This window comes from Salvelinus namaycush, chromosome 14, assembly GCF_016432855.1.
Source record: "Salvelinus namaycush isolate Seneca chromosome 14, SaNama_1.0, whole genome shotgun sequence".
NCBI classification, from domain to species: Eukaryota; Metazoa; Chordata; class Actinopteri; order Salmoniformes; family Salmonidae; genus Salvelinus; species Salvelinus namaycush.
In genome coordinates, this window is record NC_052320.1 from 35,679,497 (window position 1) to 35,696,455 (window position 16,959).

General features: G+C 47.0%; 2 protein-coding genes across 2 annotated transcripts in view; one reads left to right on the forward strand and one right to left on the reverse strand.

Moving 5' to 3' along the window:
• Nucleotides 1-16,959, forward strand: part of LOC120058726 (cadherin EGF LAG seven-pass G-type receptor 3-like) — a 72,400-nt gene that overhangs the window by 34,610 nt on the left and 20,831 nt on the right. The window contains exons 26-40 of the mRNA XM_039007468.1: nucleotides 4-178; nucleotides 521-633; nucleotides 757-836; nucleotides 1,052-1,178; nucleotides 1,549-1,668; nucleotides 2,221-2,359; nucleotides 2,618-2,632; nucleotides 3,050-3,139; nucleotides 4,173-4,346; nucleotides 4,586-4,783; nucleotides 6,614-7,571; nucleotides 8,186-8,196; nucleotides 10,557-10,623; nucleotides 11,433-11,675; nucleotides 13,417-13,550. Coding sequence (XP_038863396.1) covers nucleotides 4-178; nucleotides 521-633; nucleotides 757-836; nucleotides 1,052-1,178; nucleotides 1,549-1,668; nucleotides 2,221-2,359; nucleotides 2,618-2,632; nucleotides 3,050-3,139; nucleotides 4,173-4,346; nucleotides 4,586-4,783; nucleotides 6,614-7,571; nucleotides 8,186-8,196; nucleotides 10,557-10,623; nucleotides 11,433-11,675; nucleotides 13,417-13,550 — 2,644 coding nt within the window. The remainder of the gene's footprint in view (nucleotides 1-3; nucleotides 179-520; nucleotides 634-756; nucleotides 837-1,051; nucleotides 1,179-1,548; nucleotides 1,669-2,220; nucleotides 2,360-2,617; nucleotides 2,633-3,049; nucleotides 3,140-4,172; nucleotides 4,347-4,585; nucleotides 4,784-6,613; nucleotides 7,572-8,185; nucleotides 8,197-10,556; nucleotides 10,624-11,432; nucleotides 11,676-13,416; nucleotides 13,551-16,959) is intronic.
• LOC120059450 lies at nucleotides 10,250-12,677 on the reverse strand. The gene is made up of 4 exons (XM_039008503.1): nucleotides 12,587-12,677; nucleotides 11,318-12,195; nucleotides 11,046-11,107; nucleotides 10,250-10,886 (listed from the first exon to the last, which is right to left on the reverse strand). The coding sequence occupies exons 2-4, from the start codon at nucleotides 11,718-11,720 to the stop codon at nucleotides 10,353-10,355; spliced, it is 999 nt and encodes a 332-aa protein (XP_038864431.1). The 5' UTR covers nucleotides 11,721-12,195; nucleotides 12,587-12,677; the 3' UTR covers nucleotides 10,250-10,352.

Consider the following 16,959-nt stretch of genomic DNA (forward strand, 5'->3'; position numbering starts at 1 on the left):
TAGTTCCTGTGTACGGTGGTGGCTATCCTGCTGCACTATTTCTTCATGGCCACGTTTGCCTGGCTGTTTGTGGAGGGGCTCCATATCTACCGCATGCAGACAGAGGCTCGCAACATCAACTACGGAGCCATGAGGTTCTACTATGCCATCGGGTGGGGTGTGCCTGCCATCATCACAGGTACACACACACACAGACACGCACATGCACGCACACACACACTCGCACGCACACACACACAGACACGCACATGCACGCACACACACGCTCGCACACACACGCATGCAGACTCACGTCTTAGGATGACAAGCTAGATATGACAGTTACATAGACCTTACATAGACCTGTTTCAGAATGGATTTAACTGTTTCTTAAAAAAACACACACACACACACACACACACACACACACACACACACACACACACACACACACACACACACACACACACACACACACACACACACACACACACACACACACACACACTGCGCTGCCTCATCTTGCTCTCTCTGTGTTCAGGTTTGGCGGTAGGGCTGGACCCTGAGGGCTATGGGAACCCAGACTTTTGCTGGATCTCCATCTACGACAAACTCATCTGGAGCTTCGCTGGACCCATCGCCATCGTACTCCTGGTATTGTCTCACTCTCATTCTACGTCAGCACCTTCGTTAGTGCCGGTTCACTGTGTTGGCTTCTGCACCTCCGCAGCCTCTAGTCCCATGTAGGTCTGCCTCATTGCTGTCTCTTTGTTCCAGATAAACGGTGGGATGTTTCTGATTGTGGCGCGCATGTCCTGCAACCCCTCCCAGAAAGAGACCAAGAAACTACCTGTCATGTGAGTGACCCAGAGAGGTTGGACCGATGTCATAATAGGCCAGGCTCTGCTGATGATGAGGAATATACAATTCTATTGCAGTAATAGACCTTTCAAATTCAGCCATAAAAGCCTCTTTGTTTTTTTAAACCTCTCTGTGTCTCTTTCGCTGGCTGTCACGCTCTCGCTCTCTCTTTTTACTCACTGTTCTTTTCCTCTTCCTCCTGTCCCTCCAGTGCCACTATACGCAGTGCCTCCCTCCTGCTGCTCCTGGCCACCTCTACCTGGTTCTTTGGGCTGATGGCTGTCAACAACAGTATTCTGGCATTCCATTATGTCTTCGTTATACTATGCTTACTGCAGGTAATGAACCTGTCTAGTATGTGTGTGTGTGTGTGTGTGTGTGTGTGTGTGTGTGTGTGTGTGTGTGTGTGTGTGTGTGTGTGTGTGTGTGTGTGTGTGTGTGTGTGTGTGTGCCCAATTAGAGTGTGTGAGTTGCTTTTTGGTCTTGCTGAGTACTTGGTGGTGTGTTTTGGAGTTAGTGTGTGTTAATGTGTGTTAATGTGTGTTAATGCGTGTTAATGTGTGTTAATGTGTGTTAATGTGTGTTAATGCGTGTTAATGTGTGTTAATGTGTGTTAATGCGTGTTAATGTGTGTTAATGTGTGTTAATGTGTGTTAATGTGTGTTAATGCGTGTTAATGTGTGTGTTCCCCTCGTTCCCTCTGCCCAGGGTCTTGCTGTGTTCCTGGTGTTCACGGTGCTGAACGCCGAGGTGCAGGAGGTCTGGAATTTGTCGTGTCTGGGTAGGAAGAGCCCCAATGAGGACGCGCCCAGAGCCCCACAAAACCCTGTGAGCATGGCCCCCTCCCCTCCACCACACACACACGGCAGGTAGCCTAGCGGTTTAGAGCTTTGGGCCAGTAACCGAAAGGTCAGTGGTTCGAATCCCCGAGCCGACTAGGTGATACATCTGTCGACGTGCCATTGAGCAAGGCACTTAAGCCTAATTGCTCCTGTAAGTCACTCTGGATAAGAGCCTTTGCCAAAAGACCGCCCGCTGCACCAGGAAGGAACCCATCTTCCTTACCATCCTACACTGTACATCATCTGGCTCTATTCAACCACACACATCACCCCACAATCCACATCAGCACACCCTGGCCTTCCCTTAACATTTCCCCCTCTGGGCTGTTCACTTGACCCAGATTCCACAATGCACTGTGCTTAGCCTACCTTCTTAAGATTTGTCCCACTGACTCATCTGGGGAATGATTGTTGCTGTGTTTTCTGTCATCCATTCGGACTCGACTAGCACGGTTTGACGAAGAATGTCGACGTGTGCTCCTGAATGTATTTTTGAACACGTGTGTGTGTGTGTGTGTGTGTGTGTCTGTGTATCCAGAACCCCTATAACAATGCATCGTTGCTGGAGCAGAGCGGACTGCACCGCATCACCCTGGGAGCCTCTACTATCTCCTCCGTCAGCAGTGCTCGGTCAGTAGGCCGTCTGAGATACACAGGGTCTGAAACATGTAGGTGCGGTTTCCCGGACACGGATGAAGCTTAGTCCTGGACATAAAAGCTATTTCAGTGGAGATTCTCGATTGACCATGCTTTTGAAGTCCTATAGTAAGGTCAATCTGTGTCTGGGCAACTGGTCCAATGTGTGCATGTACTGCAGACTTCCATGGTGTGTGTACTGTGTATAATGTGTAGACCTACATTGCATTCGGAAAGTATTCAGACCCCTTGAGAAGAATGGGAGAAACTCTCCAAATACAGGTGTGCCAAGCTTGTAGAATCATACCTAAGAAGTCTCAAGGCTGTAATTCGCTGCCAAAGGTGCTTCAACAAAGTACTGAGTAAAAAGTCTGAATACTTATGTAAATGTGATATTTCTGTTTAGATTTTTTTATCAATTTGCAAAAAATTCTAAAAACCTGTGTTTGCTTTTTCATTATGGGGTATTGTGTGTAGATTGATGAGGGGGGAACAATTATTTAATCAATTTTAGAATAAGGCTGTAATGTAACAAAATGTGGAAAACGTCAAGGGGTCTGAATACTTTCCAAATACACTGTATATTGACTTGTATCTGAACTTTGATAAAGGTATAGATTAGTAACGTAGATAAGGCTGATGGTGCCTGCCTAATGTAGTGGTCGGTAGTCTCAGTGTGTGTGATGGAATATGTAAATACTTTGGTTAACACCTCCGTTCCCCCCACAGAGAGAACCTGCTGGCCCGCCAGACCTTGGAACACAATCTGGGACATACTGGAGCTACAGACCTGGATGTGGCTATGTTCCATAGAGACGGAGGTACCCCCCCCCCCCCCCACACACACAGAGACACAGAGACACACACACACAGAGACACAGAGAACAGAGAAACACACACATACAGAGACACACACACACACACACACACACACACACACACACACACACACACACACACACACACACACACACACACACACACACACACACACACACACAGAGACACAGAGACACACACACACACACAGAGACACACACACACAGAGACACAGAGACACACACACACACACAGAGACACACACTAGGGGTGCACGATATGGGCAAAACTTATTGTGTCAAGCTGGTTGCAATTCCCAACAGATTTTTTACCAAATAAAACTGTTGGAATCATAAAAATACAACGATTCATATTGAGAAGCAAAGTGGAAAGCAGCATGGTTCTTGTTTGGAACAATCTGTTGACTGCATCTGACTTAACAGCACAACGTATAGTGGATCTAACAGCATAAGGGAGGAACTGTGCTGCTTGAGTGGCAGGGGCGGGGCTTGGTGTGTGACGTCACAGCCGCAAGAGGAGAGAGAGGGAAAGAGACGACAAGCGGCGCAAACCATAAAAACACGCGGCTGAGGGGCCTTTTAAAATATCTCATGCGATATGGATCTCTTGCGATATGGATATTGCACATGTCAATATTGCGATTTCGATGCGAATTTGATTAATTGTGCAGCCCTAACACACACACACACACACACGCACGTGCACAGGACTCTAGGAGTGTTGCATTGTAACACAAATAAACACATTCATAAACACTCGTATACAATACAAGTTAAAGGATAACAAATGTGCATCACCTCTTTTTGCTTTTAATAGTAACTGACACTATAACTGGTTCTATAACCTCTCTCTCTCTGTCTGTCTCTGTCTCTCTGTCTGTCTCTCTCTCTCTGTGCTCTCTCTCTCTCTCTCTGTCTCTCTCTCTGTCTGTCTCTCTCTCTCTGTCTCTCTCTCTTTGTCTCTCTGTGCTCTATCTCTCTGTCTCTCTCTCTCTGTGTGTCTCTCTCTTCTCAGGTGAGGACTCGGACTCAGACTCGGATCTCTCTTTAGAAGAGGAACGTAGTCTCTCCATCCCCTCCTCCGAGAGTGAGGACAACGTTCGTCTCCGTGGACGCATCCAGCGACGCTTCAAACGCACCAATCACAGTGAGCGGCTTCTCACAGAGCCCGCCCACAACGGGACCAAAGGTACACAGACACACACAATGGAAATAGATTCACAAATCAAAGCAATTTTTAGGTTATGTATGTATATAAGTATGTGATACCAATAAATGCCATACCAATATGCAAACACACTGAAAATGTCAGACACAGAGATCCATAAACCAATAAAAATCATTATGCAGTTAGAAGTATGACTTCTACAAAAACCCTCTGTATTTGGAATTGTTGGCCAATGGTGATTGTCCATCTTTGTGTGTTAGATCTGGATGGCAATGATCTGCTCTCCTATTGGCCAGCGCTGGAGGAGAGTGAGGTCCACTCCCTGCAGAAGTGGGGCTCAGAGCGCCGCCTAGGGGCTGACTATAGCAAGGACGCCACCAACAACAACCAGCCTGAGGCAGCACTGACCAGCGGGGACGAGAACGGCCTGACAGGACAGTCCAACCGCCACCGCAAGGGTGCGACACACACACACACATGCAGGCACACGCATGCACATACACACACACATACACACACACAGACAAACATGCACACACACACACACACACACGCACACACATACACACACACAGCCCGACTACCACAGAAAGGGTCACAAACTCAGTAACCTTTCCCCAGTAACCTTTGTATTCTGTTAATTACCTCCTGGACTTCCTGACGGGCCGTTCCCCAGGTGGTGAGGGTAGGTAATAACACATCCGCCACGCTGATCTTCAATGCACGATCCCCTCAGGGGTGCGTGCTCAGTCCCCTCCTGTACTCCCTGTTCACTCATGACTGCATTGCATGGCCAGGCACGACTCCAACACCCCCATTAAATTTGCCGATGACACAACAGTGGTAGGCCTGATCACCGACAACGATGAGACAGCCTGTAGGGAGGAGCTCAGAGACCTGGCCGTGTGGTGCCAGGATAACAACCTCTCCCTCAACGTGATCAAGACAAAGGAGATGATTGTGGACTACAGGAAAAAGAGGACCGAGCACGCCCCCATTCTCATCGACGGTGCTGCAGTGGAGCAGGTTGAGAGCTTCAAGTTCCTTGGTGTCCACATCACCAACAAACTAACATGGTCTCAGCACACCAAGACAGCCGTAAAGAGAGCATGACAAAACCTATTCCCCCTCGGGAGCCTGAAAAGATTTGGCATGGGTCCTCAAAAGGTTCTACAGCTGCACCATCGAGAGCATCCGGACTGGTTGCATCACTGCCTGGTATGACAACTGCTCTGTCTCCGACCGTGCTACGGGTCTGTAGTAATTTAGTGCTACGGGTCTGTAGTCATTTAGGCAGGTTGCCTTAGTGTTCTTGGGCACAGGGACTATGGTGGTCTGCTTGAAACATGTTGGTATTACTCAATCAGGGACATGTTGAAAATGTCAGTGAAGACACCTGCCAGTTGGTCAGCACATGCCCGGAGCACACGTCCTGGTAATCCGTCTGGCCCCGCGGCCTATGAATGTTGACCTGTTTAAAGGTCTTACTCACTTCAGCTAAGTAGAGCGTGATCATACAGTCGTCCGGAAACAGCTGATGCTCTCATGCATGCCTCAGTGTTGCTTGCCTCGAAGCGAGCAAATAAGTTTGGTAGGCTCGTTTGGTAGGCTCGTGTCACTGGGCAGCTCGCAGCTGTGCTTCTTTTTGTAGTCTGTAATAGTTTGCAAGCCCTGCCACGTAAGACGAGCGTCTGAGTCGGTGTAGGACGATTCAATCTTAGCCCTGTATTGGCGCTTTGCCTGTTTGATGGTCACTTCCTGGTATGGCAACTGCTCGGCCTCCGACCGCAAGGCACTACAGATGGTAGTGTGAACGGCCCAGTACATCACTGGGGCCAAGCTTCCTGCCATCCAGGACCTCTATACCAGGCGGTGTCAGAGGAAGGCCCCCCCCCCCCCTCCCTATCCCCCCCTTTACACCACTGCTACTGTCTGTTATCTATGCATAGTCACTTTAATAACTCTACCTATGTGTACATACCACCTCAAATAACCGGTGCCTCCGCACATTGACTCTGTACCGGTATCCCCCTGTATATAGTCCCGCTGTTGTTATTTCACTGCTGCTCTTTAATTACTTGTTACTTTTATCTCTTATTCTTATATGTATTTATTTAAACTGCATTGTTGGTTAGAGCCTCGTAAGTAAGCATTTCACTGTTGTATTCTGCGCATGTGACTAATACAATTTGATTAGATTTATTATTACCCTACAGATTCATGTAAACTCAAAACACCCAAAATACATATTAACCCTTCCTTTTTCTAATCTCTCCCTGCTGACTCAGGCATCTTGAAGAACCGCATTGACTGTCCCCCGGCCCTGCAGGGTCTCTCCGCCATGGGCCAGGTCCCCAGCGAACTCTCCTGGTACCGCACCTCCACCCTGGGCCACAGGGGTGTCCCGGCAGCCTCCTACGGCCGCATGTACTCTGGGACAGGCTCCCTGTCTGGTACGGGCTCCTTGTCCCAGCCCGCCTCCCGCTACTCCTCCAGGGAGCATCTGGACTCTGTGGCCCGCCGCCAGCTCTCCAGAGACCCCCTCGGCCGCCAGGCTGGAGGAGGATCCCAGAACCGTCTGGACCGCCAGGGCCCCCGGGACAACCTGGACTTGCTGCCCCGCCGCCGTGAGCCGGGCCTAGACAGAGCCTCCAGGGAGAACCTGAGCAGCTCCAGAGACAGGCTGGATGTCCAGCAGCACAGCGCCCACGCCTCCCGGGAGGACTTGAGTGGGAATGGGGGTGTGGAGCCCGGTCTGGGAGGGTCGCGCTCCCAGCTCAACACCCTGACGCGGCGCCAGGCCTCCTCCCGCGAACACCTAGGAGGAGCGCTGATGAGCAGCCGCTCCCGTGAACAGCTGGAGGCCAACGGGGGCGGCGGGGTGACCCAGTCCCAGCCCTGCAGGGAGTGGCTTCGCACCCTGCCCCCCCGCCAGCACTCACACCCTGACCAGCCCCCGCCCTCCTCCCCTCCGGCCCCCATCAGCGAGGAACCCCAGGAGCCCCCCCTACCCCGCCGCGGCCGGCTGGACTCTGCCCCCCTGTGTAGGTACCCCCTCCCTGCCCCCGGCGCCCCACCCAGCCGCCACCCGTCCAGCGAGCACCTAGACATCCTGTCCTCCATCTTGGCCTCCTTCAGTTCCTCCGTGCTCACCCCCCCAGCCCCCTCCTCTGCACAAGGACCCTCCCCCTCCCCGCCCCACTCCGCCACCTCCCACAGCATCTCTGAGGTCTCCCCAGACTCTGAGTAAGTCCTGCACTCTCACTCAGCTTCCTCTCCTCTTCACACTCCTGCTCTGCTCTCTTTCTCTATCCTCACACATCCATCTTTTTGGTTCCTATCAAAGATGTGATGATTTGGATTATAAACGTGTCATAGCCTGCATGTCAGGAGATGCACACTGAGTGTACAAAACATTATGAACACCTGCTCTTTCCATGACATAGACTGACCAGGTGATTACAGGTGAAAGCTATGATCCCTTATTGATGCCACTTGTTAAATCCACTTCAATCATTGTAGATAAAGGGGAGAAGACAGGTTTAAGACATGGATTGTGTATGTGTGCCATTCAGAGGGTGAATGGGCAAGACAAAATATGAAATGCCTTTGAACAGGGTATGGTAGTAGGTCCACCACCCAAAGGACATCCAACCAACTTGATGCAGCTGTAGGAAGCATTGGAGTTAACATGGGCCAGTACCCCTGTAGAATGCCTCGACGAATTGAGGCTGGGGTGGGGGGTGCAATTCAATATTAGGAAAGTGTTCTTAATGTTTTGCACACTCAGTGTATGTAGCATTCCTCAGCTATGCTATTTTGGCTTGCCACTGATTGTGGGCTCTCTTTTCTCTTCACAGAGTCAACAGAAGTGAAGGACAGTCTTGATGACACCCTCCATATCCCACAATGCATTATGTTTTGTATTGGGGATACCAAGGACTGTGTGGGGGCCGGGGAGAGGTCAAGGAGCACCCTGGACTGCTGAAGCACCCTGGGATACTGGAGGATCTAAGTGTTGAAGAAAGGCAGACAGTGAGATGTGAGATGAGTTTGGAGGTGCTTGGTTCGTTCTGTTGTTGACTATTTTCTGTTACAACCAGCACCAAGTATGGGGAGGAGGGCTATACGATGGATGGCTGGCTACCTTAGCTACTAATGTTTAATGAACTTCGATCCTCAGATTTAGTCATGAACACAAGGATCGGAATTGAACCGCTAAGAAAAAGATGAACCTGTACATAACATTTTTATACATTTTGTATCTTTTTCATCAGAGACGAAGAAAAAAACCACGGACGTTTTTGAAGATTGCGCCGATGTGCGGTTGTGAACGAAGTGTGAATGGAATCTGTCGCTAGGGGCAAAAGCCCTTGAATCAAAATACCGTTATCCTGAAACGTTTCCTCAAACACGTCAGCTATATGTATAAAACTAGGGACAGGGGTCGGTTAGTGTTGATTGGATGAGACTGTGAGACCTGAGACATGATAGGACGAGGAAGGTGTTGGGGGGTGGGTGATTGTAAACAGGAATGAATTCTATGGAAGCGGGATCTGACAGAACAAATGATTGTGAACAAGAAAGAATGAGAACATACTTTGATATTTGAGAGGCTTGATTATCTCATTCTTCAGTTGGTCAGGTTACTGTTTAGATGGAAGTGCTCCTGTTAATCCAAGGAAAGACCCACTGCATTTGAATGTCAGCCGTCTATTCTGCAGCATCATACATCTCTCTCTGTGCTACTATATATCAGAAAACAAAACACCAGTAGCGTTTCATATCTAATAGTTTCTCTGCCTGATATTTGGTCCATTTTAGTGTACAAAACCCTCTGTTGGGAAAATGGTCACGTGTACCGGGTTACAGGGGTATGAGAGGTAAAGAGAGAGAGAACACGTTAAGGTGACCACAAAAAGTCCTAAAGTGGTGTTACATATTGGCTCGGAGATTAAAAGGCAGATCAGAGGAAGAGGAGCGCGTCACCTGTGCACCAGTTGTTCCGGGACCATAACAGGAGAACACATTGCACATGTAATAACACGATACTTAACAGGCAGAAAAAAAAAGTGGGTCAAAAAGAAATACGAGTGAAAAAGACGGAAGGAACCGAGGGACTATTACTCATTAGAGGAAGGACGAAAAGACAGGTTGTAGAAAGAAAACGTCTCTCACACCGGCGGTCTGCAAATCTCTTTTCAACCACCTGCTTTAATCTTTTTATGTCTTTGGGTTGTGGTAAGTTAATATAAATGTGACAGTATTATTGCCAAAAAACTCCCCAGGGTCCCCGATATCCATCCTTAGCTATATTCAACTGCTCCAGTTCTTTTGCCACTGGTCAGTTCTTTTCTATATGATTTATTATTGCAGTACCTTTAACTTGTACAGACATAAGATTTATATTATTTATTACTTTGTCATTTTGTGTGAGAGTATGTTATTTATAAAAGAGAGTATGCAAGCGGTATTTGTTCAAATGTAGTTTTTTTTTTACATGTAATGTTTCGTATGAGCTGACTCCCACTGTGACAAAATGCATTGAGAGAAAAGGAAGTGTGAGAGAGAAGAGGGAAGTCATTGAAATGTAATGATGGAGGGAAGGAGGGAGGGAGAGAGGAACGGGGGACTGTCAGTTTGTGTGCTTATTCTGGGGTATGTGTTATCCCGTCGGCATGGGGAGAATTTGAAACCGCTGCTCCTCGGTTACCAACATAAAAATAAGAAATATTCCTAACAAGATGTTGTTTGAGTCCTATTTTCTGTGAGTGACATTCCCTGGTGAAAACAACAGTTTTAGTAGACTAGTTTTGACAGTTTGTTTCCAGAGGGTCTCCTCTCTTTCAGGTCTCTTTTCACATTCAGAGATCTCTACCAGACCATTAAAACTCCTACAGATCTAGACCAGCAATGAAAAGGAATACCAAAACAAAGATTTTACTAAGGTTTTCACAAATACCTGAAACTGTCACAAACTTTAAAAATCATCTTCATAAAAACATAAACGCAACAACAAAATAACCGTCAAATGATTTGATCGTGATCGTCGCCCTCAGTGTCCTCGCTACTCGAGCACGATCGTACCTCTTCCCCCATCTTCTTCAGCTTAGCCTGGTAGTATCTCTTTTTTAGCCTGTAGGCTTTCTCTTTCTGCCTCACCGCCTTCCTCTTGTCTTCTAAAACCTTATGTTCCATCTGTAGGACTCTCATCCTCTGCTCATGTTCCAGCTCCGACAGTTCCAGCATGCGCGGCCCGTAGCGTGGGTCCTCAGACCCCCGCCCTGCTGCCAGAGAGGTGAGGGGTTGCGGGGCGGCCCGGGGGATGTAGGGCAGGTCAAAGTTCACGGGGAAAGAGGTGAGCAGGCTGGAGGATGAGGCAGATGGGATGGGCGGAGGGAGGAAGGACGTCCCAGACCAGGAGGTTTCACTGTGGGTGAGAGTGGAGGCGTTGGGCTGGCTGGTGGAGAAGGGGATCCGCAGGGGTCCGTCACTTCCTGCTAGTGCTGTGAAGGAGGCGATGCCGATGCTCATGGCTACCTGGTCTTTACTCTCACTCTCCTGGGGAAGACAAACTGGGTTAGATTTGAACTGCACTGTGTCCTCTTATAATATAAGCTCTTTCAGTTGCTATTGAACTGTATTGACATGTTCCTATGTAAAGATCATCATACACTAGAGGATTGTCTATGGAGATGTGCTCTAGCTGTGACACGTTACCTCATTGTGACTGTTATCAGCATCGTCCTGGTCACTCCCACTGGTCGCTGCAGTACATGTCACTAGATCACACAGAGAGAGAGACAGACAGACAGACAGCGAGACAGAGATTGGAACTGTCTCCCCTAGCACCATACATACTTGTGTGAGCAAATTGGTTGACATCACATCAGCCTATCATCTAAAGAATGCACATTTGATAAATGCGTGAACTCAATATAGATGAGCTCATCTTAGCGGCAGTGGCAGTCCTGAGAGTAGTGTGGTATTACCTGCTGTGGGGGAGCCAGGCCTGAGGCCGGTGTAGCCCACCTCTCCGTCCATGTCGTCCTGGTTGGAGATGAGGTTGGGTACCATGGCCGTAATCTCCCGCTGAACCTCGGTCAGGGCCGTGACAGGCATGCCGGCGACCACCTGCTCCTGGCGCCGGTGCAGCGCCTGGCGGCTCTCCACCTTCAGCCTCTTCCACAGGGTCTTCATGGTGCCCACCGAGCTCGGTGGCCGGTCGGGGAAGGCAGCATTGAAGGCTTCCACCACCTCGGCCCACACAGCGTTGCGGTGCACAGTAGTGTTGGTGTCCTTCCTGAAGTCCTGGACTGTGTGCACCACCCCCTGGATCCTCTGCAGGAAGTAGAGCTTCTGCTGCATGGTGAAATTGGGTGTGCGGTACGACATGGTCGTTGGTCGCCAAGGCAATTGGATGGAGGTGAGGGTTCTATTCCTGCTCGGGTTCGTGTGCGATAGGGATTACGGGGCCGCAGTAGGCCAAATGGGGGCATTCTCTTCCAACCAACATACTGTATGAGGTTGATTTAGGTTTTAAGTCTTTGTGTGGTTGTTCTTTCCATGAGCATCGAGTTGATTTTGAAACTAGGGTGTTTTCAGTGAGCGTTGGCTGTGAGGTTTAGTCCAACTTGATGTCCTGTCAGAGATCATGTGGAAGAACTGCTTGGTGGGTGCATTTACTTGGTGGGTGTGTCATTGTCATGAATGGTACTGTAATCCACAGTAGGGCATCATCTTTACTGGGATAACCAGCTGTTATGCAGTGTTTAGCTACAGAAAAACGTGGGTGTCCACTGTCAAGTCAAATTACACAATGAACCGTGTTTTATGGAGCTGTGGTCCAATCTGTGATGATTCTTAGTCTCTGTGTCGGGATAGAAGACAACATCAGAATGACATTCAGATTGATATGAACACTTTACAGCAAGGTTGAGATTTTTAAGAACACGTGCCATCATTCCCAAGGGATACCGAATGTTCATCCTCTCCTTTTAATAAAAGGGACTAATTCAGACCTGGGACATCAGGTGAGTGAAACTAACTACCAGGTAAAAACAAACATAGCGTTTCGGGACGGAATTGAACAGCCTTTACATCGAATGCCTTCCTTGCTACCTAGCAGGCTAGCAAGATGACAGTAATAATGGTAGCCAAGCTAATACACCTAGAATTCCCCATATACATGCGCTTATTTGGATGTACATTTTATTTGTAAATTAAAACAAATAAACATATGATTTGTTATTATTACTCACATGCAACCAGACAGCCAATAAGAGCGGCGAATTATCGTGGACAAACACTTTGTTGTCCTGCCACCACCACCCCCTCATGTTTGGCGGCCGGATACGAAATTTAAACAACAAACCTGCGTATCTTACGCAAATGGCACTTTCGACTCTTTTTTAACCAATGGCTGTCCGCTTTATTGCAAAGTGCGATGCATTATGTCAGTGTAGCCACATTTGATTGGATGCGTGCGGAAGAAACGCATGGGTAGCTAGCTAACGTTAGTTCTTCAGAGAGAACATAACAAATTCACGAAATGTGTTTCAAAGGACAATAAATACTTTTTTTGTCAAGAAATGAAAATAGTTTCCTGGCATCTAGATAGATATGTAAGTAACTAGCCATGTTATTTCCAAGACAGTAGCCCTGACATGACTAGCTAATTACCAAAGTCAAATATTGTTATAACTAGCTAACGTTAGCTAGCTAGCTAACCCCCTTTCATCTGCGTGACTACCTTAAGTAGTTAGCTACCTAGTGTAATAAAAAGTTATTAGCATGTTGTCAGCTATATTGTATTTTCCTCCCTTGGTGTTGACAAGAAATCAGAAGTTATTGTAAATTAGATAGCTATAACTTGTGAATATCACTGTGCTGCACTGATTGGCAATGGCAAACTCATTTTTTCCCGATTCTCATTCATAAGAGAAATTGAAATAATAAGAGAGTGAATACCAGCTAAAGCCCCAAATTTGCACACACATAGCTAGCTGCCAGGTTGACGTCATCTCACTATGCAAAATGATTTTGGGGGGGATGAGAAGATTACTAGTTAATGTTTCTGTATGTGTGCCAGGTTATCGGGTGCTGTTGATGAGAGGCTTTCCGCAGGGAGTGTGTCAATGTCAGTGATGATGGCAATTGAGACGGCAGCCCTGGTAGTCCCTGTAACCGCTCTGGAGTTCCTAAGGGAGGAGTACCTGCTGACAGGTAGGGGATCCCAGGCTAGTTACGTAGTTATAACTGATATGCCATGGCTCATACAGCCTTACAGCTTGGCTAATGGAAAGCGCCTGCACCCATTTTTCAACTAACCTGTTCTTGGTGATACTTTCTTTATTCTCGATTTGGAAGAAAAGTACATCTTATAAATGTCCGTGGCCAGCAAATCATCTCCAAGTAATTTTCATTTTGGCATCTGTTCCAAAGTATTTCCACACATAATAAAGAGATTTATCTGATCATATACATATGTAAGCAAGGTTTGAAATGATTATGTTTTAGTCAAATATTATATCTGTTTGGGCTTCTTGTGGTCAATTTGCAGTCTACAAATTATTTGTAATTATGTTCCGGGAACCCTGACCATGCGCTCAAGAAAAAAATTGCCTTGTGGCTGAATGTAGTTGATGATCCCTGCTTTATGCTAGCTACTTATCAATGGCTTTCTCCTAGCTGGAACAGCTAGCATTTGTCGAACTCGCCAGTGATTTATTAGCCAATCCCTGGCTAGACAATACAAGACCGTCCAAACTGCCTTGTCAAAGCTGGAAGGCATATTCACAGTCATTTTCAACCTCTCCTTGTCCCAGTCTGTAATCCCCAAATGTTTTAAGATGACCACCATCATTCCCCAAGAACTCTTAAGGCTTCATGCCACAATGACTACCGCCCTGTAGCACTCACATCTGTAATCATGAAGTGCGTTGAGAGGCTGGTTATGGCACACATTAACTCCAACATCCCAGACTCTCTAGACCCACTCCAATTTGCATACCATAGATGATGCTATCTCAATTGCTCTCCACAGTGCCTTCATCCACCTAGATAAGAGGAATACCTATGTGAGAATGCTGTTCATTGACTACAGCTCAGCATTCAACACCCTTTGTCCCCTCCAAGCTCGTCACCAAGCTTAGGACTCTGGGTCTGAACACCTCCCTCTGCAACTGGATCCTGGAATTCCTGACGGGCCGACCCCAGGTGGTGAGGATAGGCAACTTCACCTCCGCCACGCTGACCCTCCACACAGGGGCCCCACAGGGGTGTGTGCTTAGTCCCCTCCTGTACTCCCTGTTCGCCCACAACTGTATGGCCACGCACGACTCCAACACCATCATCATGTTTAGTGATAACGGTAGGCCTGATCACCGACAACGACGAGACAGCCTATAGGGAGGAGGTCAGAGACCTGGCCGTGTGGTGCCAGGACAACAACCTCTCCCTCAACGTGATCAAGACAAAGGAGATGATTGTGGACTACAGGAAAAAGAGGACCGAGCACACCCCCATTCTAATCGACGGGGCTGCAGTGGAGCAGGTTGAGAGCTTCCACATCACCAATAAAGAACATGGTCCAAGCACACCAAGACAGTCGTGAAGAGAGCACGACAAAACCTATTCCCCCTCAGGAGACTGAAAAGATTCGGCATGGGTCCTCAGATCCTCAAAAGGTTCTACAGCTGTACCATTGAGAGCATCTTGACTGGCTACGTCATTGCCTGGTATGGCAATGGCTCCATCCTCGATTGCATGGCGCTACAGAGGTTGGTGTGGACAGCCCAGTACATCACTTGGGCCGAGCACCCTACCATCCAGGATATCTATGTCAAGCGGTGTGGTAGAAAGGTCCGGAAAATCATTAAAGACTACAACCACCCAAGCCATAGACTATTCTCTTTGCTTCCGCATGGCAAGCGGTACCGGTGCATCAAGTCTAGCACCAACAGGCTCTTGAACAGCTTCTATCCACAAGCAATAAAACTGATAAAAATCTAACAAAATAGCCTCACAGACTATATGAGTTAACCTTACATCTTTGTTGACCTTTTATTTATATTTTTGCACTGTCTTTACGCAGACTCACAGGGCCCTACACACTCACTCCATCTGCTCAAGCACACATAATATGCACATACATTTATACTGACTCTACACACTCACTCACACACACACACTCCATCTGCTCAATCGCACATAATATGCACATACATTTATACTGACTTTACACACCCACTCACATACAAGCTGCTGCTACTCTGTTTATCTTCTATCCTGTTGCCTAGTCCCCCTACCCCTGTACATATCTACCTCCATCACTCCAGTATCCCTGTCACCTTACCCCTGTACATATCTACCTCCATCACTCCAGCATCCCTGCACATTGTAAATATGGTATTGGTACTGACCCTGTATTTAGTATGCTTACCCCTATACATATCTACCTCCATCACTCCAGTATCCCTGCACATTGTAAATATAGTATTGGAACTGACCCTGTATATAGTATGGTATTGAACTGACCCTGTATATAGTATGGTATTGAACTGACCCTGTATATAGTATGGTATTGAACTGACCCTGTATATAGTATGGTATTGAACTGACCCTGTATATAGTATGGTATTGAACTGACCCTGTATATAGTATGGTATTGAACTGACCCTGTATATATTATGGTATTGAACTGACCCTGTATATAGTATGGTATTGAACTGACCCTGTATATAGTATGGTATTGAACTGACCCTGTATATAGTATGGTATTGCACTGACCCTGTATATAGTATGGTATTGAACTGACCCTGTTTATAGTATGGTATTGAACTGACCCTGTATATAGTATGGTATTGAACTGACCCTGTATATAGTATGTTATTGAACTGACCCTGTATATAGTATGGTATTGAACTGACCCTGTATATAGTATGGTATTGAACTGACCCTGTAAATAGTATGGTATTGAACTGACCCTGTATATAGTATGGTATTGAACTGACCCTCTATATAGTATGGTATTGAACTGACCCTCTATATAGTATGGTATTGAACTGACCCTGTATATAGTATGGTATTGAACTGACCCTGTATATAGTATGGTATTGAACTGACCCTGTATATAGTATGGTATTGAACTGACCCTGTAAATAGTATGGTATTGAACTGACCCTGTATATAGTATGGTATTGAACTGACCCTGTATATAGTATGGTATTTAACTGACCCTGTATATAGTATGGTATTGAACTGACCCTGTATATAGTATGGTATTGAACTGACCCTGTATATAGTATGGTATTGAACTGACCCTGTATATAGTATGGTATTGAACTGACCCTGTATATAGTATGGTATTGAACTGACCCTGTACATAGTATGGTATTGAACTGACCCTGTATATAGTATGGTATTGAACTGACCCTGTAAATAGTATGGTATTGAACTGATTCTGTATATAGTATGGTATTGAACTGACCCTGTATATAGTATGTTATTGAACTGACCCTGTATATAGTATGGTATTGAACTGACCCTGTATATAGTATGGTATTGAACTGACCCTGTAAATAGTATGGTATTGAACTGACCCTGTATATAGTATGGTATTGAACTGACCCTG